Genomic DNA, 24,329 nt, shown 5'->3' with positions numbered 1-24,329 from the left:
CAAAAATCACCTGATATATCTTGTTTTCGTGCTAGGGCAAATCCACAAACCCTTTGTATTCTCAATGAGAAAACGTGCCCTCATAGAAAAAATAAACCAGCTACAAGTCCACATGTAGGCTACCTGGCACTCATAGGCCTATAGTCTGCTGAAAAGGCGTTATATACTACAAAATACGAAAGCAAGAATGAATGAAAGAAAGAAAGAAAGAAAGAAAGAAAGAAAGAAAGAAAGAAAGAAAGAGAGAAAGAAAGAAAGAAAGAAAGAAAGAAAGAAAGAAAGAAAGAAAGAAAGAAAGAAAGAAAGAAAGGAAATGTTTCCACTTTCAATAAAGTACTAAGGAAGGCTGGCGACATAAGCCTTGGTTCGAAATGACCAGGAGCTGTCCAGTGCTGAAATGTCATTTTCGGTGGCAAGAAGAGCACACTTAACGTTGAAATAGCCTGCAAGCAGTTATGCAATCACCATTTAGTTCAGAAGGAAACGTTCGTTGTGATGAATGAAATGCATTGCCGTCAAGAAAAGCTGTAAACATAAATTAATAGGCCCTATCACAATATTTTCAAGTAAACACATTTCGCTGCCAATATACAAAAGCCATTGAATATAAACAACTAAATGTTCTAGATTCCAGATCACCTACTTCTAGATACCAGACATTGACGACAGGCCTACATGTAGCTCTCACCTCCGGGGAGATATCAGCATCTCCAGCCTGCTGTTGCTTCTGTTGCCTCTGAACTGTCCCAGGTCGACTCAGGCTCACCAGCGTGCTCTGACTGTATGGTCTCATGGGCTTGACGTCAGTCATTCTAGAATCAGTTGTCCCGCACATTTCATAATTGTAGGTATGGTGCAAAGTTCCGTCAGAGTACATTGTTGGGTAATAAGGGATGACGGGGAGATTATTGGCTGATTTATAGAATAACTTTCTCTGTCTCCATCTGTAGATTTTAACAGATATAATCGCAATGACAGAGAAAATAAAAAGTATTGACACTACGATGAGAGCCAACAACAAAAAGAAAGTCAAGTTGTTATTGTAATCCTTGTCGTGCGTAAACTCGGTGAACTCTGACAGCACTTCAGGGAAGCTGTCGGCCACTGCCACGTTCACAGTGACTGTAGCAGAGCGAGAGGGCTGTCCGTTGTCCTCCACTATAACAGTGAGTTTCTGTTTCACAGCATCTTTATCAGTCACCTGGCGCACAGTTCTGATCTCTCCATTCTGTGCGCCCACTTCAAACAGCGGCCTGTCTGCAGCTTTCTGTAGTTTATATGAGAGCCAGGCATTCTGTCCAGAGTCCACATCTACAGCCACCACTTTAGTGACCAGATAGCCGATATCAGCTGACCGAGGCACAATCTCAGCTACCATAGAGCTACTGGTCTGTACTGGATAAAGTATCTGAGGTGAGTTGTCATTCTGATCCTGTACTATTATCTGAACTGTGGCATTTCCACTTAATGGTGGTGATCCGCCATCCTGAGCACGAATGTTTACTGTAAACTTCCTCAGCTGTTCATAGTCGAAGGAGCGCAATGCGTAAATGACTCCCGTTTCGGCATTCATGGAGACTAGTGATGACGCAGGAACTCCGTTTATCTGAGTTTCCTCCAGCAGGTATGACACTCGGGAGTTTTGACAGCAATCTGCGTCTGTAGCCCTGACTGTAAATATGGAGACGCCTGGTGGGATATTTTCATCCACACTAGCGGTATAAATATCCTGGTCAAAGGTAGGTATGTTATCATTTACGTCAGATATCTTTAAGTTAATCGTTTTTGTGGTAGATAGAGGCGGTGACCCTTCATCTGTGGCTGTGATAGTTATATTGTACTCAGGTGTGATTTCTCTGTCTAAATTGTCATCTGTCAATAATGTGTAATAATTCCTCAGAGATGATTTTATGACAAATGGAATGTTTCTGTTTATAGTGCATTTTACTTGGCCGTTGACTCCCGAATCTGAGTCTTTGACGTTGATTACTGCTACTGTTGTTCCTACTGGTGCGTTTTCAGGCACTGGGTTAGTGAGTGACGTCATCGAAATGACAGGGGTGTTGTCATTCACGTCTGTAACCTCAATGATTACAACACACGTACTCTTAAGTCCCCCGTGGTCTCTGGCTTCAACATTTATTTCAAATCGCTTTTCCACTTCAAAATCCACCCGTCCTTTCACCGTGATCTGACCAGTTTTCGTATCGATATCAAATAATCCAGATTTACTCTGATCCAGTTGCCGTAGTGAATAGAGGACCTCTCCGTTGATGCCTTTATCTGCATCCAACGCGCTCACTGTGGTTACAACATGCCCCACTGGTGCATTTTCAGATAAAGATGCTCTATACGTCTTCTTGGAGAAGACGGGGGCATTGTCGTTAATATCTAATACTTTAATCTTTATTCTCATCTGACCAGTTTTCGGTGGCTTACCCCCATCACTTGCTGTTAAAATCAGAGATAATTCCTCTTTACGCTCACGATCTAACGGAGTCTGTAAAATCATTTCTATTAAGTTATTTCCATTCTGTCTGCTCTCATGTTTTAACACAAAATTATCCGTGGGCTTTAGGGTGTAGCTTTGAATGGTGTTCATTCCGACGTCAGGATCGTTTGCCCTGTCTAATAAAAATGGAGCTCCGGGCAGGGCACTCTCGCTAATCTCGATATCTATTTCATCTCTTGGAAATGTCGGGGAATGATCGTTAACATCCAAAATCTCTACCGTCACTTCATACAGCTGAATTGGGTTTTCTAATATCATTTCAAAGTTGAAGCTGCAGGGAGAAATCTGTTTACAGACGAGCTCCCTGTCTATTTTCTCACTCACCACCAGCGTCCCTTTGTCTGTGTTCAGCTCCACATACGGGCTGTTGTCTCCGGCTACGATGCGAGCTCGACCGCTACGAAGCCTTTTCAGGTCGATGCCCAAATCCTCGGCGATATTTCCAACAACAGAGCCTTTGCTCATCTCCTCAGGAATAGAATAGCGCACTTGTGCATTTACGATAGACGTGTGCCACACTGCTATGAACAACACGACATATTTCCAGTGGATACCACCGCCTCGCACATCACTGATGACATCCATTTTAAAAATCCCAAAGCAGATCACATGAAAACCAAGCACACTATCCGAGCAGTCGATTTAAATCCACAAACAACGAACCAGCAGTCTCACAAAAGGTGTTTCTTCGTCTCCTTCTACCGAATACAAGAGCTCCTTATTTCACAGGACCGAGGTGTGTAGCTGGCATTGTGTGCTAACCACCCTCGTATGAGAGGAGTTTCCTTCTTTTACAAAAAAATGATAACCTGCTTTCCCTTAGCCAACAGCGACCCTCGCAGACTACAGTAGAGAAGAGCAACAGTCATACAGTGAAACATGTCTGGTAGAAGAACGCATGCTCTTCGAGAGCTGAAAAATGCATGTGGGATACACTGTCACAAAATATAAAAATAGACGTAGACATACCCACCTTAAAATATATACCAGATATTTAAGATTAAAAAGAATAATGAAGAATAATTGCGATGACGCACCCATTAAAAACGCTGTCCTTCTACCGTGGTGCTGAAAAAGTCAGAAAAACGTCGCAAGCAATATAATGCCTAAGACTTAGCGTTTTCTTGTGAGGAGGATATAATAACTACCATCAGGACAATGCTTCACATATACTCTACAAAATAGAAGCTGTTTTTTGCTGTTTACAAACACCAATAAGTTTGATGAACATTTAATTTTGAGCTAAATGCTTTTGCCAAATTAGTTTATAGCCAGTGAAGTGGCTAAAGAAAGCCCTCTTAAAAAGTAGACATGGCATCATCTACCAATGCAGACAATGTAACACATCTGTAAATGTGGAGGAATATTTCACACTGTATCGATCGTCAAGAAATCTCGTCTCTTACTCTCTCGAGCATACAGCCAATACACACACAGCCAATACACACAGTGTTTGAAACTACCTTCCATATAATAGCTGGTGTGGAATGGCAGATGCTTCAGTCAGCAGCTCCACATGTTAAACAAAAACACACACACACACACACACACACACACACACACACACACACACACACACACACACACACACACACACACACTTTGCTCTTTTACTTAATCCACACTCCACATCCACCGTCTTACCACTGTCATTTGTATCGCTACTCACCCCTCACTCATGTAAAAGCATAGGCCAAAAAACTGCCCTTCAGTGCATGCTATTCGTATGTTACAGTGTTTGTACCAAATTAACATCCCTGAATCCTTGATATCAGTGGAGAGATGCTGACCCCCTCTGTTGAATCAGTCCAAGTCTCAAACTTCACCTATCACCAGAGGCAGTGGCATGCAGAGAGAGTTTGGGGTATGGATGCTGAAGGAGGGGGGGGGCATGGAACTTCCAACTTACTAGGCTAAAGAGGCTATACGTTATATCTGAACATAGTTGAAACATTCTCTGTCATGTCAAAATGGACCACAGTCTATTCTAACAAAAACACTTCTCAAAATCACTTCAATGTTCAAAGTTCAAAAAATAACTTTCAAAAAGAGCATGTTTTGTCCAGTAAGGCAAAGCGGCAGGTGCTTTAGCACCACCTCGTCCCTATCTGTGCACACCTATGACCAGAGGTGTCAACACTGAAGATACTCAGACTAACAGACCGTAGGCATTTGAACTCACCATTTCTTGAATCTGTGGTCATGCATACCGCATGTGTCACACCGCCTGCTTGCCTCTGCATGCTGGGGTGGGAAGTAGTGTAGATATAGTCTAGTAGATGGGGTATCTTTACATAGCTAACATGCCACCTGCTCCTTTTTCTTGTGGCCTCTCGCTTTGCTGACACCCCACCTCTGTGGAGAAAAGACAGGCTTCCTATAGTCAGCCTATAGGCAGGAAAAAAACAACTCTTGTGACATTTTTAAACATTCAACATCTGGATTGTAGATGAGAAAGTGACATTTGAATTCTTCCTTTGTGTGATATTGAGTAAAACTCTGTCAATGGCATCTTGTCTCACATCACATGGACGAAAGATAAAGGAGGGGGCTGGAGGTTAGATATTGAAATAGACCCATCCTCTCTTGGCTACTGAACTGGCATGCTGGCTATGATTGACTTACATCCTGGTGTATTGAAAATAATGCTGTAACGCTCACCTCTGGGGATATATCGTCAGCCTCTCCAGCCTGCTGTTGCTTCTGTTGCCTCTGAACTGTCCCAGGTCGACTCAGGCTCACCAGCGTGCTCTGACTGTATGGTCTCATGGGCTTTACGTCAGTCATTCTAGAATCAGTTGTCCCGCACATTTCATAATTGTAGGTATGGTGCAAAGTTCCATCAGAGTACATTGTTGGATAGTAAGGGATGACGGGGAGATTATTGGCTGATTTGTAGAACAACTTTCTCTGTCTCCATCTGTAGATTTTAACGGATATAATCGCAATGACAGAGAAAATGAAAAGTATCGACACTACAATGAGAGCCAACAACAGAAAGAAAGTCAAGTTGTTATTGTAATCCTTGTCGTGCGTAAACTCGGTGAACTCTGACAGCACTTCAGGGAAGCTGTCGGCCACTGCCACGTTCACAGTGACTGTAGCAGAGCGAGAGGGCTGTCCGTTGTCCTCCACTATAACAGTGAGTTTCTGTTTCACAGCATCTTTATCAGTCACCTGGCGCACAGTTCTGATCTCTCCATTCTGTGCGCCCACTTCAAACAGCGGCCTGTCTGCAGCTTTCTGTAGTTTATATGAGAGCCAGGCATTCTGTCCAGAGTCCACATCTACAGCCACCACTTTAGTGACCAGATAGCCGATATCAGCTGATCGAGGGACTATTTCAGCTACCATAGAGCTACTGGTCTGTACTGGGTAGAGTATCTGAGGCGAGTTATCATTCTGATCCTGTACAATAATATCCAGTGTCATGTTGCTGCTAAGGGGAGGAGACCCTCCATCTTGGGCTTTAATACAAACTTTAATCTTTTTCATCTGCTCATAGTCAAAAGACCTCACTGCATGAATGACTCCACTCTCTGCATTGATGGAGATGTAAGAAGAGACAGGACTTCCTGCCCATGCTGTGTCATCTAGAAGGTAAGATATTCTAGCATTTTGGTTCCAGTCTTTATCTACGGCACTAACTTTGAAAATGGACACACCTGGCAGGTTGTTTTCAACAACGAAGGCCTCGTATGTGTTCTTAGAGAACTCAGGGGAATTATCGTTAACATCAGACACCTTCAGGGAAAGAGTAGTTTGGCTGGATAGTGGAGGAGAGCCTGAATCTCTGGCCGTGATTGTAATATTGTATTCTGGAACACGTTCACGGTCCAAAGGTGCATCGGTGACTAATGTATAATAGCCTCTTAGGGAGGACTTTAATTTGAAAACAGCATTTTGATCAACTTTCAAATCCACATTTCCATTCTCATCAGAATCACTATCTTTAACATTCAATATAGCAACAGATGTGCCTATAGGGGCATCCTCTGCTATAGGTGATGAAAATGACATGATATTTATGGTGGGTGCGTTATCATTGACATCTAACACCTCCACTATCACTTTGCTGGAGTCTCCTAAACCCCCTTGGTCTTTTGCCTCTACGCCAATTTCATACTTTTTCACTTTTTCATAGTCAAGGTCTCCTTTAAGAGAAATGGCACCGGTATCCTCGTCTATTGAAAACATTGCAGCAACGTTGCCCTTAAAGTTTGTGAAACTATAATGCACTAATCCATATGCACCACTGTCAGCATCACTCGCATTAACTGTGGTTATATATGTTCCCCTCTGAGCATTTTCAACTACTGTTGCTCTGTAAATTGACTGGTTAAAGACTGGTGCATTATCATTAGCGTCGAGTACAGTGACTTTAATATTAACAGTACCGGATCTGGGAGGGTCTCCTCCATCCATTGCTGTAAGAATTAAGGAGAGCTGTGGATGCAGCTCTCTATCTAATGGTTTCTGTAGCACCATTTCTGCATATTTTACTCCATCTGGGCGAGAATGCTGTTTAAGAATGAAGTTATCGTTCTCAGTCAGTATGTAATTTTTCAGCGTATTTACCCCGACATCAAGGTCCTCTGCGCTACCCAGTACAAAGCGAGCGCCCGGTATGGCTGATTCGCTAATATCCAGATTGATCGCATTTTTCTGAAAAGTCGGAGCATGATCGTTGACATCCAATATTTCCACCGTGACGTGATGTAATTCCATAGGGTTGTCGAGGATAATTTCAAAGGTGAAACTACACGGCGTGGTATCGCCACAAAGCTCCTCGCGGTCTATTCTCTCGCTGACCAGCAAAAGTCCTTTGTCTGCATTCAGCTCGGCGTATTGGAGACTGTCTCCTTTCACGATGCGAGCCCGTCCGAGCCGCAGCCTTTTCGCATCCAAGCCGAGATCCGCCGCGATATTGCCAATCACAGAACCCTTCCTCATCTCCTCCGGAATGGAGTACCGAATCTGACTCTGTACAGATTTGATACACAAAGCCGCTAATACCAACAGCATCCATTTTGTTCTTCGACGAGTTTCCATATTTCCTCCGTATCGTGATATTTCAGCCCTTTCCAAATCTTAAACCTGAACACGGATGCCTAAATATTCGGTGACGATACGGATATATGCATGAGCATATCATCCATAAAAAAAGAAAGAAAATGATCGGGAGGAACACAGACGAGCGTTCTCTGAGCCGGGTTGTTTTGCAAGCATCCCCTTTTTGTCCTCCTTTACTCTTCTCCCTTCCACCCCCTAACACAAGAGGAGGAGGGCCAATAGTGTCTATGATACACTCTTATTTTGCTTTGGCCAACAGCGGCCCTCAGAGTCAGAAACGTTGTATGACAATGTATCACAAGAACCCCTCATGCCAAACAACTCCCAACACCTCCTATAGATTATTAAATGCAATGGAAAAATAATGACACAACCATCACCTGATATTATGTTTTCGTGCGAAGGCAAATCCACAAACCCTTTGTATTCTCAATGACAAAACATGTCCCCCGTAGAAAACACAAACCAAATTCAAGTCCACATGTATCTGGCGCACATAGGCCTATAGTCTGCTGAAAGACGTTATATAGGCTACTATAAAATACGAAAGAAAGAAAGAAAGAAAGAAAGAAAGAAAGAAAGAAAGAAAGAAAGGAAATGTTTCCCCTTTCAATAAAGTACTAAGGAAGGCTGGCTACATCGCAGTGAGCGGGAGCTGTCCAGTGCTGAAATGTCATTTTCGGTGTCAAGAAGAGCACAATTACCGTTGAAATAGCCTGCAAGCAGTTATGCAATCACCATTTCGTTCAGAAAGAAAAGTTGGTAGTTCATGATGAATGAAATGCATTGCCGTCAACAAAAGCTGTAAACATAAATTAATAAGTATAGCAATATTTTTAAGCAAAGACATTTCGCTGTCCAGTGTACAAAAGCCATTGAAGAAAAAAAAATGCATTGTTCTAGATCCCAGATCCCCTTCTTCTGCATGCCCAGACATATCATTGATGATAGGCCTTTATGTAGCTCTCTCCTTATGAATATTTACAAAATAAAAATCAAATCTCACCTCCGGGGAGATATCGTCAGTATCGCCAGCCTGCTGTTGCTTCTGTTGCCTCTGAACTGTCCCAGGTCGACTCAGGCTCACCAGCGTGCTCTGACTGTATGGTCTCATGGGCTTGACGTCAGTCATTCTAGAATCAGTTGTCCCGCACATTTCATAATTGTAGGTATGGTGCAAAGTTCCGTCAGAGTACATTGTTGGGTAATAAGGGATGACGGGGAGATTATTGGCTGATTTATAAAATAACTTTCTCTGTCTCCATCTGTAGATTTTAACAGATATGATGGCAATGACAGAGAAAATAAAAAGTATTGACACTACGATGAGAGCCAACAACAAAAAGAAAGTCAAGTTGTTATTGTAATCCTTGTCGTGCGTAAACTCGGTGAACTCTGACAGCACTTCAGGGAAGCTGTCGGCCACTGCCACGTTCACAGTGACTGTAGCAGAGCGGGAGGGCTGTCCGTTGTCTTCCACTATAACAGTGAGTTTCTGTTTCACAGCATCTTTATCAGTCACCTGGCGCACAGTTCTGATCTCTCCATTCTGTGCGCCCACTTCAAACAGCGGCCTGTCTGCAATTTTCTGTAATTTATATGAGAGCCAGGCATTCTGTCCAGAGTCTACGTCTACAGCCACCACTTTAGTGACCAGATAGCCGATATCAGCTGACCGTGGTACTATTTCAGCCACAGCAGAGCTACTGGTCTGGACTGGATAAAGTATCTGTGGCGAGTTATCATTTTGATCCTGTATTGTAATCTGAACTGTGGCATTTCCACTTAATGGTGGTGATCCGCCATCCTGAGCACGAATGTTTATTGTAAATTTCCTCAGCTGTTCATAGTCGAAGGAGCGCAATGCGTAAATGACTCCAGTTTCAGCATTCATGGAGACTAGTGATGACGCAGGGACTCCGTTTATCTGCGTCTCCTCCAGCAGGTATGACACGCGGGAGTTTTGACAGCAATCTGCGTCTGTAGCCCTGACTGTAAATATGGAGACGCCGGGTGGGATATTTTCATCCACACTAGCGGTATAAACCTCATGGTCAAAAGCAGGCTTGTTATCATTCACGTCAGATATCTTTAAATTGATTGTTTTTGTGGTAGATAGAGGCGAGGACCCTTCATCTGTGGCTGTGATAGTAATATTATATTCGGGTGTAATTTCTCTGTCTAAATTGTCATCTGTCAATAACGTGTAATAATTCCTCAGGGACGACTTAATGACAAACGGGATGTTTCTGTTTATGGCGCATTTTACTTGGCCATTTACTCCCGAATCTAAATCTTTTACATTAATCACTGCCACTGTTGTTCCTATGGGTGCGTTTTCAGGCACTGGGTTTGTGAGTGACGTCATCGAAATAACAGGGGTGTTGTCATTCACGTCTGTAACATCAATGATGACAACACAAGTATTCTTAAACCCCCCGTGATCTCTGGCTTCCACATTTATCTCAAATCGCTTCGTCACCTCAAAATCTATCTGTCCCTTCACTGTGGTCTGACCAGTTTTCTCATCAATTTCAAATAATCCAGATTTACTCGGATCCAATTGCAGTAGTGAATACAATACCTCTCCATTGATACCTTTATCTGCATCCACTGCGCTCACTGTGGTTACAACATGACCCACTGGTGCATTTTCAGATAAAGATGCTCTATATGTCTTCTTGGAGAAGACGGGGGCATTGTCGTTAATATCTAATACTTTAATCTTTATTCTCATCTGACCAGATTTCGGTGGCGTACCGCCGTCACTTGCTGTTAAAATAAGAGACAATTCTTCTTTACTCTCACGATCTAACGGAGTCTGTAAAATCATTTCGACGAAGTTATTTCCATTCTGTCTGCTTTCATGTTTTAACACAAAATTTTCCGTGGGCTTCAGGGTGTAGCTTTGTATCGTGTTCATTCCGACGTCAGGGTCGTTTGCCCTGTTTAATAAAAATGGAGCCCCAGGCAGGGCACCCTCGCTAATCTCGATTTCTATTTCATCTCTTGGAAATGTCGGAGAGTGGTCGTTAACATCCAAAATCTCTACCGTCACTTCATACAGCTGAATCGGGTTTTCTAATATCATTTCAAAGTTGAAACTGCAGGGAGAAATCTGTTTACAGACGAGCTCCCTGTCTATTTTCTCACTCACCACCAGCGTCCCTTTGTCTGTGTTCAGCTCCACATACGGGCTGTTGTCTCCGGCTACGATGCGAGCTCGGCCGCTACGAAGCCTTTTCAGGTCGATGCCCAAATCCTCGGCGATATTTCCAACAACAGAGCCTTTGCTCATTTCCTCAGGAATAGAATAGCGCACTTGTGCATTTATAGACGTGTGCAGCACTGCTATGAACAACACGACATATTTCCAGTGGATACCACCGCCGCGCACATCACTGATGACATCCATTTTAAAAATCCCAAAGCAGATCACATGAAAACCAAGCGCATTATCCGAGCAGTCGATTTAATTCCACAAACAATGAAACAGAAGTCTCACAAAAGGTGTTTCTTGGTCTCCTTCTATCGAATACAAGAGCTCCTTACTTCACAGGACCGAAGTGTGTAGCTGGCATTGTGTGCTAACCACCCTCGTATGAGAGGAGGTTCCTTATTTTACAAAAAAATAAATGGTAACCTGCATTCCCTTAGCCAACAGCGACCCTCACAGACTACAGTAGAGAAGAGCAACCGTACGGTGATACTTGTCTAGAAGTGCGCGTGCTTTTCGAGAGCTCCAAAATGCATGTGGCATGCTGTCACACAATTTAAAAGTAGACATAGATATACCACATTATGCCATATGAGATTAAAAAGAATAATGAATAATTGTGATGACGTATCCATCATTAAAAACGCTGTCCTTCTTCCGTGGTGCTGAGAAAGTCAAAAAAACGTCACAAGCAATAGAGGGACTTTGCGTTTTCTTGTGAGATGGATAAATAAAATCAGGACTACAGATAGTCTACAAAACAGAAGCTGTTTTTTGCTCTTTACAAACACTCATCAGCTTCATATACATTTGATTTTTTTCTAAATGTTTTTGCCGAATTAGTTTATAGCCAGTGGCTCTACATGAAACACTCTTAAAAAGCAAACATTACATCATCTACCATTACAGACAATGTAACCTATCGGTTCTGTAAATGTGGAGGAATAATATTTTGCAAGCTATTTAGCACTGTATCGATCATCGAGAACTCACTGCCAATACACACACAGTGTTAGAATACCTTCCACAATAGTTGATGTGGAATGCCAGATGCCTCAGTCAGATAGCTCTATATGTTAAACAAAAAAACAACTTTGTATACAGTACAATCCATGCGCTCTGTCACAACGTCCGAAAAAATGTCCCAAACATGTCAATGGTTAGCAACCCACCACACACACACACACACACACACACAATTCTTGTTTACTTTACGTACACTCCAGACCCAGCGTCATACCAGTATAATTTGTATCCATTCTCACCCCTTACTCATTCAAAGTATAGGCTGAAAAAAACTGCACTTCACGGTTGCATGTCATGTGTCAGTATTTGTACCAAATAAACATCCCTGAATCTTTGATAGCAGTGGAGAGTTGCTGACCTCCTCTGCTGAATCAGCCCAGGTCTCAAACTTCATGGAACTTCCTGGTATCTTACTGGGCTATAGAAGCTATACGTTATATATGGACGTTATTGAAGCATGCTTTGTCCAGTCAAAATGGACCCAAGTATATTGTAACAAAACAAAAAGGGCAAGTTTTGTCCAATAGGGCAAAAGGGAAAAAGGGCAAAAGGGCCTATCTGTGCATGCCTATGAACACGAGAGGTGTCAATAATGATGAGACTCTGACTGACACGCCATAAGCACTATGATCACTATTTCTCTAATCTGTGGTCATGCAAACTGCCCTGCTTACATCTGCATACTGGGGTGGGAAGTAGAGTAGATATAGTAGATGGGGCCTCTTTCCATAGCTCTCCTTTTTCTTGTGGCGTCACGCTTTGCTTACCATAGTCAGCCTATAGTCAGGAAAAAACAACTCTTGTGAATTTTTTAAACATTCAACATCTGGATCGCAAATGAGAAAGTGATATTTGAGTTCTTCCTTTGTGTGATATTGAGTAAAACTCTGTCAATGACATCTTGCCTTCCATCATATAGACACAAGTTGAAGGAGGGGGCAGGAGGTTAGATATTGAAAAAGACCCATCCTCTCCTGGCTACTGACTTGCATGATGTCTATGATTGATTTACATATACCCTGGTGTATTATACATTTCTTAATGCTACAAATCTCACCTCTGGGGAGATATCGTCAGCATCTCCAGCCTGCTGTTGCTTCTGTTGCCTCTGAACTGTCCCAGGTCGACTCAGGCTCACCAGCGTGCTCTGACTGTATGGTCTCATGGGCTTGACGTCAGTCATTCTAGAATCAGTTGTCCCGCACATTTCATAATTGTAGGTATGGTGCAAAGTTCCATCAGAGTACATTGTTGGGTAATAAGGGATGACGGGGAGATTATTGGCTGATTTATAGAATAACTTTCTCTGTCTCCATCTGTAGATTTTAACAGATATGATCGCGATGACAGAGAAAATAAAAAGTATTGACACTACGATGAGAGCCAACAACAAAAAGAAAGTCAAGTTGTTATTGTAATCCTTGTCGTGCGTAAACTCTGTGAACTCTGACAGCACTTCAGGGAAGCTGTCGGCCACTGCCACGTTCACAGTGACTGTAGCAGAGCGAGAGGGCTGTCCGTTGTCCTCCACTATAACAGTGAGTTTCTGTTTCACAGCATCTTTATCAGTCACCTGGCGCACAGTTCTGATCTCTCCATTCTGTGCGCCCACTTCAAACAGCGGCCTGTCTGCAGCTTTCTGTAGTTTATATGAGAGCCAGGCATTCTGTCCAGAGTCCACATCTACAGCCACCACTTTAGTGACCAGATAGCCAATATCAGCTGACCGAGGCACTATTTCAGCTACCATAGAGCTACTGGTCTGTACTGGGTAGAGTATCTGAGGGGAGTTATCATTCTGATCTTGGACGATAATATCCAGTGTTATGTTACTGCTTAGGGGAGGAGACCCACCATCTTGGGCTTTAATACAAACTTTGACCTTTTTCATTTGCTCATAGTCAAAAGACCTCACTGCATGAATGACTCCACTCTCTGCATTGATGGAGATGTAAGAAGAGACAGGACTTCCTGCCCACGCTGTGTCATCTAGAAGGTAAGATATTCTAGCATTTTGATTCCAGTCTTTATCTACGGCACTAACTTTGAAAATGGACACACCAGGGAGGTTGTTTTCAACGATGAAGGCCTCATATATGTTCTTAGAGAACTCTGGGGAATTATCATTGACATCAGACACCTTCAGGGAAAGAGTAGTTTGGCTGGATAGTGGAGGAGAGCCTGAATCTCTGGCCGTGATTGTAATATTGTATTCTGGAACACGTTCACGGTCCAAAGGTGCATCAGTGACTAAAGTATAATAGCCTCTTAGGGAGGATTTTAATTTAAAAACAGCATTTTGATCAACTTTCAAATCCACATTTCCATTCTCATCAGAATCACTATCTTTAACATTCAATATGGCAACAGATGTGCCTATAGGGGCATCCTCTGCTATAGGAGATGAAAATGACATGATATTTATGGTGGGTGCGTTATCATTGACATCCAACACCTCCACTATCACTTTGCTAGAGTCTCCTAAACCACCATGGTCTTTCGCCTCGATGCCAATTTCATACTTTTTCACTTTCTCATAGTCAAGCTCTCCTTTCAGAGAAATCACACCGGTGTCCTCATCTATGGAAAAGAGTGTAGCAACGTTGCCTTTAAGATTTGCAAAACTATAATGTACTAATCCGTATGCACCACTGTCAGCATCACTCGCATTTACTGTGGTTATATATGTGCCTTTCTGAGCATTTTCAAATACTGTTGCTCTGTACACTGACTGATTAAACACGGGAGCGTTATCATTAGCGTCGAGCACAGTGACTTTAATATTAACAGTGCCGGATCTGGGAGGGTCTCCCCCATCCACTGCTGCCAGGGTTAAAGACAGCTGAGGGTGCAGCTCTCTGTCTAATGGTTTCTGTAGCACCATTTCTGCATATTTTATCCCATCAGGACGAGTATGCTGTTTAAGAATAAAGTTATCGTTCTCTGTCAGTATGTAATTTTTCAGTGTATTTACCCCAACGTCAGGGTCCTCTGCGCTGCCCAATAAAAAGCGAGCGCCTGGTGTGGCTGATTCGCTAATGTCCAAATTAATCGCATTTTTCTGAAAAGTCGGAGCATGATCGTTGACATCCAAAATTTCCACCGTGACGTGATGTAATTCCATAGGGTTGTCGAGGATAATTTCAAACGTGAAACTACACGGCGTGGTATCGCCACAAAGCTCCTCGCGGTCTATTCTCTCGCTGACCAGCAAAAGCCCTTTGTCTGCATTCAGCTCGGCATACTGGAGACTGTCTCCTTTCACGATGCGAGCCCGTCCGAGACGCAGCCTTTTCGCATCCAAGCCGAGATCCGCCGCGATATTGCCAATCACCGAGCCCTTCCTCATCTCCTCCGGAATGGAGTACCGAATCTGTGCCAGAACAGATTGGATGCACAATGCCGCTAATACCACCAGCATCCATTTTGTTCCTCGACGAGTTTCCATAATCCCTTCGTATTGTGCTTTTTAACCCGGTCCAAATCTTAACCATGAACAAGGATGCCTTAATATTCGGTGATGATACGCCTACACATAAACATAATCAACCATAGCATTTGAAAGAAAATGATCGGGAGGAATAAACACGAACGTTTTCTGAGCCAGTCTGTTTTGCAAGCATCGCTTTCTCCTTCTTCAGTCTCCTCCCTTTCAACCCCCTAACACAAGAGGAGGAGGACCAATACTGCCCATGATACACTCTTATTTTGCCTTGGCCAACAGCGGCCCTCAGAGTCAGAAACGTTGTATGACAATTTATCAAAAGAACCCATCATGCATATAAACAACTATAACGCCTCCTATAAATCATGAAATGCAATAGAAAAATAATGACAAAACCATAACCTGATACTTTTTTTCGCGCCAAGACAAATTCCCAAACCCTTTGTATTCTCAATGAGAAAACGTGCCCTTATAGAAAACACAAACCAACTGCAAGTCCTGTACCATGGCCTAAGTCGCACATCGGCATCTAACATAGGCACCTAGTCTACTCAAAGACGGCATATAGCCTAGGCCCTACTAAAAAATACAAAAGAAAGAAAGACAGAAAGAAATACGGAGGGAGAAAAAAAGTTTGCCCCTTTGAATAAAATACTACCCTCCATAAGCAGAGTTTCGAAGTTAACGGGCGCTGTCCAGTGCTGAAATGATATTTACGTTTTAACGTAGGCCTAATTTTTCACGTTCATCCAGTTTTACACCTGCATGTGATTATGCAATCGCCATGTCGTTCAGGAGGAAAAGTTGGTAGCTTGTGCTGAATACAATGCATTGCAGCTCAAAAGACAAGCGATACTGTACAATTAATTCAACGATCATTTTTTAAGCATAGGCATGTTGCTGTCCAATGCACAACGTCATTGAAAACAAACGATGAATACCAGAAATAGGGTATATTGACACGAGAGCATAGACCAATGTAGCTCTATCATTAATATTTAAAACATTCACATCTCACCTCAGGGGAGATATCGTCAGCATCTCCAGCCTGCTGTTGCTTCTGTTGCCTCTGAACTGTCCCAGGTCGACTCAGGCTCACCAGCGTGCTCTGACTGTATGGTCTCATGGGCTTTACGTCAGTCATTCTAGAATCAGTTGTCCCGCACATTTCATAATTGTAGGTATGGTGCAAAGTTCCGTCAGAGTACATTGTTGGATAATAAGGGATGACGGGGAGATTATTGGCTGATTTATAGAATAACTTCCTCTGTCTCCATCTGTAGATTTTAACAGATATAATCGCAATGACAGAGAAAATAAAAAGTATTGACACTACGATGAGAGCCAACAACAAAAAGAAAGTCAAGTTGTTATTGTAATCCTTGTCGTGCGTAAACTCGGTGAACTCTGACAGCACTTCAGGGAAGCTGTCGGCCACTGCCACGTTCACAGTGACTGTAGCAGAGCGAGAGGGCTGTCCGTTGTCCTCCACTATAACAGTGAGTTTCTGTTTCACAGCATCTTTATCAGTCACCTGGCGCACAGTTCTGATCTCTCCATTCTGTGCGCCCACTTCAAACAGCGGCCTGTCTGCAGCTTTCTGTAGTTTATATGAGAGCCAGGCATTCTGTCCAGAGTCCACATCTACAGCCACCACTTTAGTGACCAGATAGCCAATATCAGCTGACCGAGGCACAAGCTCAGCCACCATAGAGCTACTGGTCTGGACTGGATAAAGTATTTGGGGCGAGTTATCATTTTGGTCTTGTATTATAACTTGAACTGTGGTGTTTTCGCTTAATGGTGGTGATCCTCCGTCCTGAGCTCTGATGCTGATTTTAAAATCTTTAAACTGCTCATAGTCAAAAGAGCGAGCTGCGGAAACAACTCCGGTCTCAGCGTTAATGGAGACTAGAGAGGACGCAGGCGCTCCGTTAATATTGGTGTCCTCCAGAAAATATGAAACACGCGCGTTTTGGCAACAGTCTGCGTCTTGGGCACTGATTGTAAATATGGAGACGCCCGGAGAGATGTTTTCATCTACCCTGGCAGTATAGGAAACGTGGTCAAAAACAGGCCTGTTGTCATTCACATCAGAGATCTTTAAATTAATAGTCTTTGTAGTAGACAGAGGCGGCGACCCTTCATCTGTGGCTGTGATAGTAATATTGTACTCAGGTGTCATTTCTCTGTCTAAATTGTCATCTGTCAATAATGTGTAGTAATTCCTCAGGGACAACTTTATAACAAATGGGATGTTTCTGTTTATAGCGCATTTTACTTGGCCATTTACTCCCGAATCTGAGTCTTTGACGTTGATTACTGCTACTGTTGTTCCTATGGGTGCGTTTTCAGGCACCGGGTTAGTGAATGACGTCAGGGATATGACCGGGGTATTATCATTTACATCCATTACATCTATTATGACAACGCAGGAGTCTGTAAGACCACCTCGGTCTTTGGCTTCAATGTTAATTTCAAACTTTTTCGTCTTTTCAAAGTCAATTCTTCCAGAGACTGTGATTTCTCCTGAGCTTTCATCTATAACAAATACCGCATTTTCACTGTCGTCCACCTCCCTCAGCGCATAAAACACCTCTCCGTTAACGCCTTTATCTGCATCTGATGCACTCACAGCTGTGACCACATAGCCAAGTTGCGAATTTTCTGGGATGGAGGCTCTGTAAACCTCTTTCGAGAAACGCGGTGCGTTATCGTTTATGTCCAGTACATTTATTTTTATCCTTAACTGCCCTGTTTTTGGCGGCTTACCGCCATCACTCGCTGTTAAAACGAGGGAGAGTTCATCTTTCATCTCGCGATCGACCGGCGATTGGAGTATCATTTCAATGAATTTATTTCTATCCGGCCTCTTATCGTGCTTCAAAATGAAATTATCCCCAGGTTTTAGGGTGTAGCCCTGGATACTATTCACTCCTACGTCGGGGTCATTCGCCCTGTCTAATAGGAAACGTGTGCCTGGCAGGGCACCTTCGCTTATTTCAATGCTAATCTCTTCTCTCGGGAATGTCGGAGAGTGGTCGTTAATATCCAAAATTTCTACAGTCACTTCATACAGCTGAATCGGGTTTTCTAATATCATCTCAAAGTTAAAACTGCAGGGAGAAATCTGTTTACAGACGAGCTCCCTGTCTATTTTCTCACTCACCACCAGCGTCCCTTTGTCTGTGTTCAGCTCCACATACGGGCTGTTGTCTCCGGCTACGATGCGAGCTCGGCCGCTGCGAAGCCTTTTCAGGTCGATGCCCAAATCCTCGGCGATATTTCCAACAACAGAGCCTTTGCTCATTTCCTCGGGAATAGAATAGCGCACTTGTGTATGAACACCAGCGACGTGCCATACCAGCAACAGCGAAATTATCCTTTTCCAGTCAGCAACACCTCGACGCGAATAACTGGAAGCCATTGTGATGGTCTCTGCATGCAGAAGAATATAGCTTACAAAAAAGCAAGCGCACACTCCAATATAAGAGTAAAATTATATCCACAGTCCCACGATGTTAAAAAAAACCCAAAGAGTATCCCGTTTGAATACTGGGAAAGTGCTTTCCTCTTCTGGAGTAATCGTCGAATAAATGGAGATATGCACTGTGCTGCCGTCTTCCAACATCACCTCGGGAGGCGTATTATTATTTTTTTAATCAGAATATACTTTGCTCAAGCCAACAGCGGCCCTTACAGACCAACTACAAGAAGTGCACCACGGACATCAGTAGGCCTGCACACCACGCCACCACCCCTGATGACAAGGGTTTGAAACACACACACACACACACACACACACACACACACACACACACACACACACACACACACCACTACACTTTCAAAAACATTCTACTAGTTACAATGTAGCACCAATTTGAGAAAATAAAATGAAATAAATAAATCTTTACTTGCAAATAATAAAATGCAACTAGGCCTATAATCCATTCAATATGTAAGACACACAAGACGCATTGCCATCGCTAATTATGTTGGTATACATCAGGAGATAAAGGTGAAGTGCGGAGAGCACAGAAATTCATCAACATGCAGAGTTTCCCAATAGAACTTTACAGTTAAGGCAGCCACCTTCACTATACACACCTACCACCTTGACTAAGTAGCCTATTTTTTATTCTGAATATAATTTACAACGTTTGTTTACAACAATAATGCATCATTCATTTGTTTTCTAGATTTCACATCCTATTTCATGTAAAATGGCAAACCATAGTCTTCACAATAAGGATTAGGCCTATTAGTCCCATGTCTAAAATACTGCATGTGCCCCCCACCCACCTTGACTAACATATTTTTCTGTGGAAAATACTGAAATGAACAATGGCCCCTTCATTAAACATACCACAGTATCAAACACAGCACTCAGCAGTTGTGCTTCTGCCTTGTGAATACTCGTGAATACTGCCTCGTGAAACCATACTGTCAGTTTCTATAGTCAAATGATAAGACGTTACCAGCACACAAGTGTGCACACAGGGATCGAGCAGCAAACACTGGGCCCCACGTACAACCAGCTCCAATGGACCCACACCACCAACACATACTTTATATACACATGTACAGATGAGTCCGTGTGGCCCCGCACATGTATAGGGCCCTGGTGACAGTCCCACATTACCACGCCCTATACGACTCCCGTGGGCACACACATCATTCTGGCCTCCCTTCTCACAAGGACTCATGCTCTGACAGTGACTCTCACCAATGCTGAAGAGTAAACAAAAAGTATTCTCTTATTTTAAATCCTATGCTATCCTGAAGTTGTGAAGGTAATACAAATTGTGGTCATCCTGCTTGGCTTTAAAGTAATATATGCAAAACAAATGTCGTGCATGAGAATAATTGCAATGAAAAGTTACCACAAGTTAATATGAAACAAGTGCCTACACTTAATATCCAATAACTCTGATTTAGTCCACCAGAGTTTACTATTATGATGTACTGTATAATCAGCGAGTTTCCAAATAAAAACAAGTTTTTCACTATAATGCATGTTGCATTTTACACATCTAATGAACCTTTATTAGTATTTGACTCAACCCCTAATTCACTTTTAAAAGTCAACACCTCAACCAATGTCAAAATAAAACACAAATGCAAAATACTGTTAGAACTGGGACTCTACGCATCATCCCCCACTCAGCTTGCAGGTGCATCACAGTGGGACAGACATCACTGGAAAGGAGAGGCTGGAGCACACTGCAGCTTAGTTTTCAAGACTTTATTTTGTGCACACACCCGACCAACGTTTCAGTGTTGCTACACCTTCTTCAGAGTCCAATGAAGAAGGTGTAGCAACACTGAAACGTTGGTCAGGTGTGTGCACAAAATAAAGTCTTGAAAACTAAGCTGCAGTGTGCTCCATGCAGCCTCTCCTTTCCACAAACTACTGTTACTCATGCACATGTCTGATGGTGCTCACCTGGGTGTCATCGGTGTCAAACATGGCCTTATCTCTCTGTGGCAGAGGCAGAGTGAGTGTCCCTCCACTGTCCAGGCTAATGACGCTCTGGCAGCCGGGTCTGACGTACTTCATGTCACTTTTCCTAGAGTCTGTGGTCATGCACACCTCGTAGTTGTACATGGGGGGTTGCAAAGTCCCTGTCCTGCTGACGTCTGGGTAGTAGGGGATGATGGGTAGGTTGCTGTGATACAGCCGTGCTTGTCTCCACCTGTAGATCTTTACTGAGATGATGGTGACGAGACACAGAATGAAGAGGAAGGACACCACAGCCAGCGCCAGGACTAAGTAAAATGTCAGGTCAGGACTGTGTTCCCTCTCACGTGTAAAGTCTGTGAACTCTGAGAGCACTTCAGGGAAGCTGTCGGCCACTGCCACGTTCACAGTGACTGTAGCAGAGCGAGAGGGCTGTCCGTTGTCCTCCACTATAACAGTGAGTTTCTGTTTCACAGCATCTTTATCAGTCACCTGGCGCACAGTTCTGATCTCTCCATTCTGTGCGCCCACTTCAAACAGCGGCCTGTCTGCAGCTTTCTGTAGTTTATATGAGAGCCAGGCATTCTGTCCAGAGTCCACATCTACAGCCACCACTTTAGTGACCAGATAGCCAATATCAGCTGATCGAGGCACAATCTCAGCTACCATAGAGCTACTGGTCTGTACTGGATATAGTATTTGAGGTGAGTTATCATTCTGATCCTGTACAATAATATCCAGTGTCATGTTGCTGCTAAGGGGAGGAGACCCTCCATCTTGGGCTTTAATACAAACTTTAATCTTTTTCATCTGCTCATAGTCAAAAGACCTCACTGCATGAATAACTCCACTCTCTGCATTGATAGAAATATAGGAAGACACCGGGCTTCCACCCCATTGAGTGTCATCTAAAATGTAGGAGATGCGGGAATTTTGGTTCCAGTCCCTATCTCTAGCACTGACTGTAAAGATGGAGACGCCTGGTTGATTGTTTTCTAACACAAAAGCTTCGCTTGTGCTCTCTTGGAATTGTGGCGCGTTGTCGTTAACGTCAGAAACTTTTAGAGTTAATGTTTTCTGACTGGAGAGTGGAGGAGAGCCTAAATCTGTTGCCGTGATTGTGAGGTTGTATTCTGCTAGGCGTTCGCGATCTAAAATAGCATCAGTGACAAGTGTGTAATAATTAGTTAGAGATGACTTTATTTTTAAAATAGAACTCTGATCTAGTTTTAAGTCAACATTTCCATTCTGCCCAGAATCGATGTCTTTGACGTTGAGTATTGCTATAGTTGCGCCAACTGGTGCGTCTTCTGACACAGGCGAGGTAAATGACATAACGCTGATGACAGGTGTGTTGTCATTTACATCGATGAGCTCAACTATTACTTTACTAGAGTCTCCTAAACCCCCTTGATCTTTCGCTTCTATGCCTATTTCATACTTCTTCACTTTTTCATAGTCGAGGTCTCCTATAACGGAGATCGCGCCAGTAGTCTCATCGATTGAAAACATTGCAGCGATATTGCCTTTAAGATTTGCAAAGCTATAATTAATCAACCCATTTGCATCACTATCTGCGTCACTTGCATTAACGGTGGTTATGTACGTCCCACGCTTCGCATTTTCAACTACTGTTGCTCTGTACACTGACTGGTTAAACACAGGTGCATTGTCGTTGACATCGAGCACAGTGACTTTAATATTAACAGTGCCGGATCTGGGAGGGTCTCCCCCATCCACTGCTGTAAGCGTTAAGGACAGCTGTGGATGCAGCTCTCTGTCTAATGGTTTCTGCAGCACCATCTCTGCATATTTGATTCCATCTGGTCGAGCATGCTGTTTTAATACAAAGTTATTGTTTTCAGTTAGAATATAATTTTGTAACGCATTTACCCCGACGTCAGGGTCCTCTGCGCTGCCGAGGAGAAAGCGAGCCCCTGGCGTGGCAGACTCGCTTATCTCCAGGGCAATTCTATCCTTTTGAAATGTCGGAAAGTGATCGTTGACATCCAGAATTTCAACTGTAACCTGATGCAATTCCACCGGATTTTCGAGAATGATTTCAAAGCTGAAACTGCAAGGAGTAGTGTCGCCACACAGCTCTTCGCGGTCTATTCTCTCTTTCACAACCAAAATCCCTTTGTTTGAATTCAGCTCGGCGTACTGCACACCATCTCCGGTCACAATCCGAGCTCGCCCTGACCGGAGCCTCCAGGGGCGGAGTGGCCCACCTTTTCCCACCGGGAGAATTTTCCCCTTGGCGGCCCTCTTTAAAAAAACAAAAAAACAAACAAACAAAAAAAGCGAACAACATGGTTTCCTAACCAAAAAGACAAAAGCCACGAAATCTGCAGTCGTACTACATGTGAACATTAGTGTAGTCAAAATATCAACCTGAATTGGAGAATTTAGCCTACACCTTGATGAAATGCACAGCCAGTGGTGTAGTCTATGTAAAAAGCAGGTATACGCACCCATTTCAAAAGTCTGTCTACATTGTGCAATAAACCCACCATGCAGCAAATAAGCCAAACCTAGCTACTTCAAAGCACAACCATAAGTCAACAAAATGTATAACCAAACGGTGTAGGCCTACCTTAAAACGCTGTCTTCGTCGCAGCAAATGTCTTTGTTTCTTGCAATTACATTTTAATCCACAGTTTAGGCTACACACCCAGCACTGCTCACATCAGAATCTTCTTGTGTGGTAATTATTTTGTTCCATTTCTTCAGACATTACATAGGCTACATCCTAAATGTGCCATATATAAATGTATGTTTGATATACCATTATTTCGACTGTAATGAGATATACCTCTAGTTCTAACAAACCAATGCCATCAAAACATGTACAACGTGTTTTCCTGCTTAGCTGCAGTTCACTTCCTTACCACTTGGTGGAGTATGTTCGTAACCCAAGTCAATAACCACAGAACAAGAGAATCTGGAGTGGCAGACTGTAAACTGTAACAGTCATGTGGAAATCGGAAAATAAATCACAACTGACTAATATTTCCGTTCCTTGGTAACCAATCTAAATATCACAGGTTCTTGAAATACTGAAAACGAAACTATGTTACTAAGATCTAGTAAACTTCCGCGATCTACGGTGTATGAACATTATCAGTAGAGAAGGGGTGTGGCCAATTTACTGTTTGACACCGTCACTGAGGTATTGCGGTCGGGTAAACGGTATATATACTGTTGAGTCAATTATAATGTAGTTAAGAATTCATTTGTAGCTAGTTCACATTAGTTTCGATGCTAGATCAGCGGAGAATATAATGCGGCCGAACACTTTGAGGCCGGCTGAGAACATAATACGGCCGTTGTAAAATGTTATGCGGCCGCGGCCCACCGGGAAAAGTCCCCGATCTCCCGATGGCCACTCCGCGCCTGGGAGCCTCTCTGCATCCAAACCGAGATCATGCGCGATATTCCCAATCAGCGAGCCTTTCCTCATCTCCTCCGGAACAGAGTAGCGCATTTGCGCCAGAACAGATCTGACACAAACAAGCACTAAGCTCATCACCATCGCCGTCATCCATTTTGGACTCCTCGGTCTTGCCTTAGCTAGTTGCATTATCTAGTT

At 43.2% G+C, this 24,329-nt stretch overlaps 5 protein-coding genes across 15 annotated transcripts in view; all 5 read right to left on the bottom strand.

Moving 5' to 3' along the window:
- Positions 1-24,329, bottom strand: part of LOC134452453 (protocadherin beta-16-like) — a 239,861-nt gene that overhangs the window by 126,221 nt on the left and 89,311 nt on the right. For 2 of the 11 annotated variants that reach the window (XM_063202846.1, XM_063202856.1), the window contains exon 1: positions 16,292-19,030. The exons of 8 other annotated variants lie outside the window; for them this stretch is intronic. In XM_063202846.1, the coding sequence (XP_063058916.1) occupies positions 16,292-18,700 (2,409 nt within the window). In that variant the 5' untranslated portion in view covers positions 18,701-19,030. Of the gene's footprint in view, positions 1-13,661; positions 13,818-16,291; positions 19,031-24,329 lie in introns of those variants that run through there. One more of the 11 variants, XM_063202857.1, reaches the window with a different exon arrangement.
- Positions 563-3,196, bottom strand: LOC134453259 (protocadherin beta-16-like). The gene has a single exon (XM_063204132.1). It carries the CDS (start codon positions 3,095-3,097, stop codon positions 563-565), a length of 2,535 nt encoding a protein of 844 aa, XP_063060202.1. The 5' UTR covers positions 3,098-3,196.
- LOC134453258 (protocadherin gamma-A11-like) lies at positions 3,332-7,744 on the bottom strand. The gene is made up of 2 exons (XM_063204131.1): positions 5,174-7,744; positions 3,332-3,355 (listed from the first exon to the last, which is right to left on the bottom strand). The coding sequence occupies exons 1-2, from the start codon at positions 7,562-7,564 to the stop codon at positions 3,332-3,334; spliced, it is 2,415 nt and encodes an 804-aa protein (XP_063060201.1). The 5' UTR covers positions 7,565-7,744.
- LOC134453257 (protocadherin beta-6-like) lies at positions 8,541-11,516 on the bottom strand. Its single transcript, XM_063204129.1, has one exon. The coding sequence runs from the start codon at positions 10,998-11,000 to the stop codon at positions 8,541-8,543; it is 2,460 nt and encodes an 819-aa protein (XP_063060199.1). The 5' UTR covers positions 11,001-11,516.
- On the bottom strand, positions 20,693-24,289 carry LOC134453256 (protocadherin gamma-A11-like). Its single transcript, XM_063204128.1, has 2 exons — positions 24,142-24,289; positions 20,693-22,946 (listed from the first exon to the last, which is right to left on the bottom strand). The coding sequence occupies exons 1-2, from the start codon at positions 24,279-24,281 to the stop codon at positions 20,693-20,695; spliced, it is 2,394 nt and encodes a 797-aa protein (XP_063060198.1). The 5' UTR covers positions 24,282-24,289.

The sequence above is a fragment of the Engraulis encrasicolus genome, chromosome 7 (assembly GCF_034702125.1).
Source record: "Engraulis encrasicolus isolate BLACKSEA-1 chromosome 7, IST_EnEncr_1.0, whole genome shotgun sequence".
Taxonomy (NCBI): Eukaryota; Metazoa; Chordata; class Actinopteri; order Clupeiformes; family Engraulidae; genus Engraulis; species Engraulis encrasicolus.
Note: the sequence above shows the minus strand (reverse complement) of the source record. Positions and strands in the feature narration are given on the sequence as shown.

Excerpts from the sequence above, each read along its gene's own strand:
- LOC134453259 (XM_063204132.1), bottom strand. The coding sequence starts at position 3,097 with ATGGATGTCATCAGTGATGTGCGAGGCGGTGGTATCCACTGGAAATAT.
- LOC134453258 (XM_063204131.1), bottom strand. The coding sequence starts at position 7,564 with ATGGAAACTCGTCGAAGAACAAAATGGATGCTGTTGGTATTAGCGGCT. Across the intron at positions 3,356-5,173 it reads CTGACGATATATCCCCAGAG|TCTGCGAGGGTCGCTGTTGG; the intron begins GTGAGCGTTACA and ends TCTCTACTGTAG.
- LOC134453257 (XM_063204129.1), bottom strand. The coding sequence starts at position 11,000 with ATGGATGTCATCAGTGATGTGCGCGGCGGTGGTATCCACTGGAAATAT.
- LOC134453256 (XM_063204128.1), bottom strand. The coding sequence starts at position 24,281 with ATGACGGCGATGGTGATGAGCTTAGTGCTTGTTTGTGTCAGATCTGTT. Across the intron at positions 22,947-24,141 it reads CTCGGTTTGGATGCAGAGAG|GCTCCGGTCAGGGCGAGCTC; the intron begins GCTCCCAGGCGC and ends CCGCCCCTGGAG.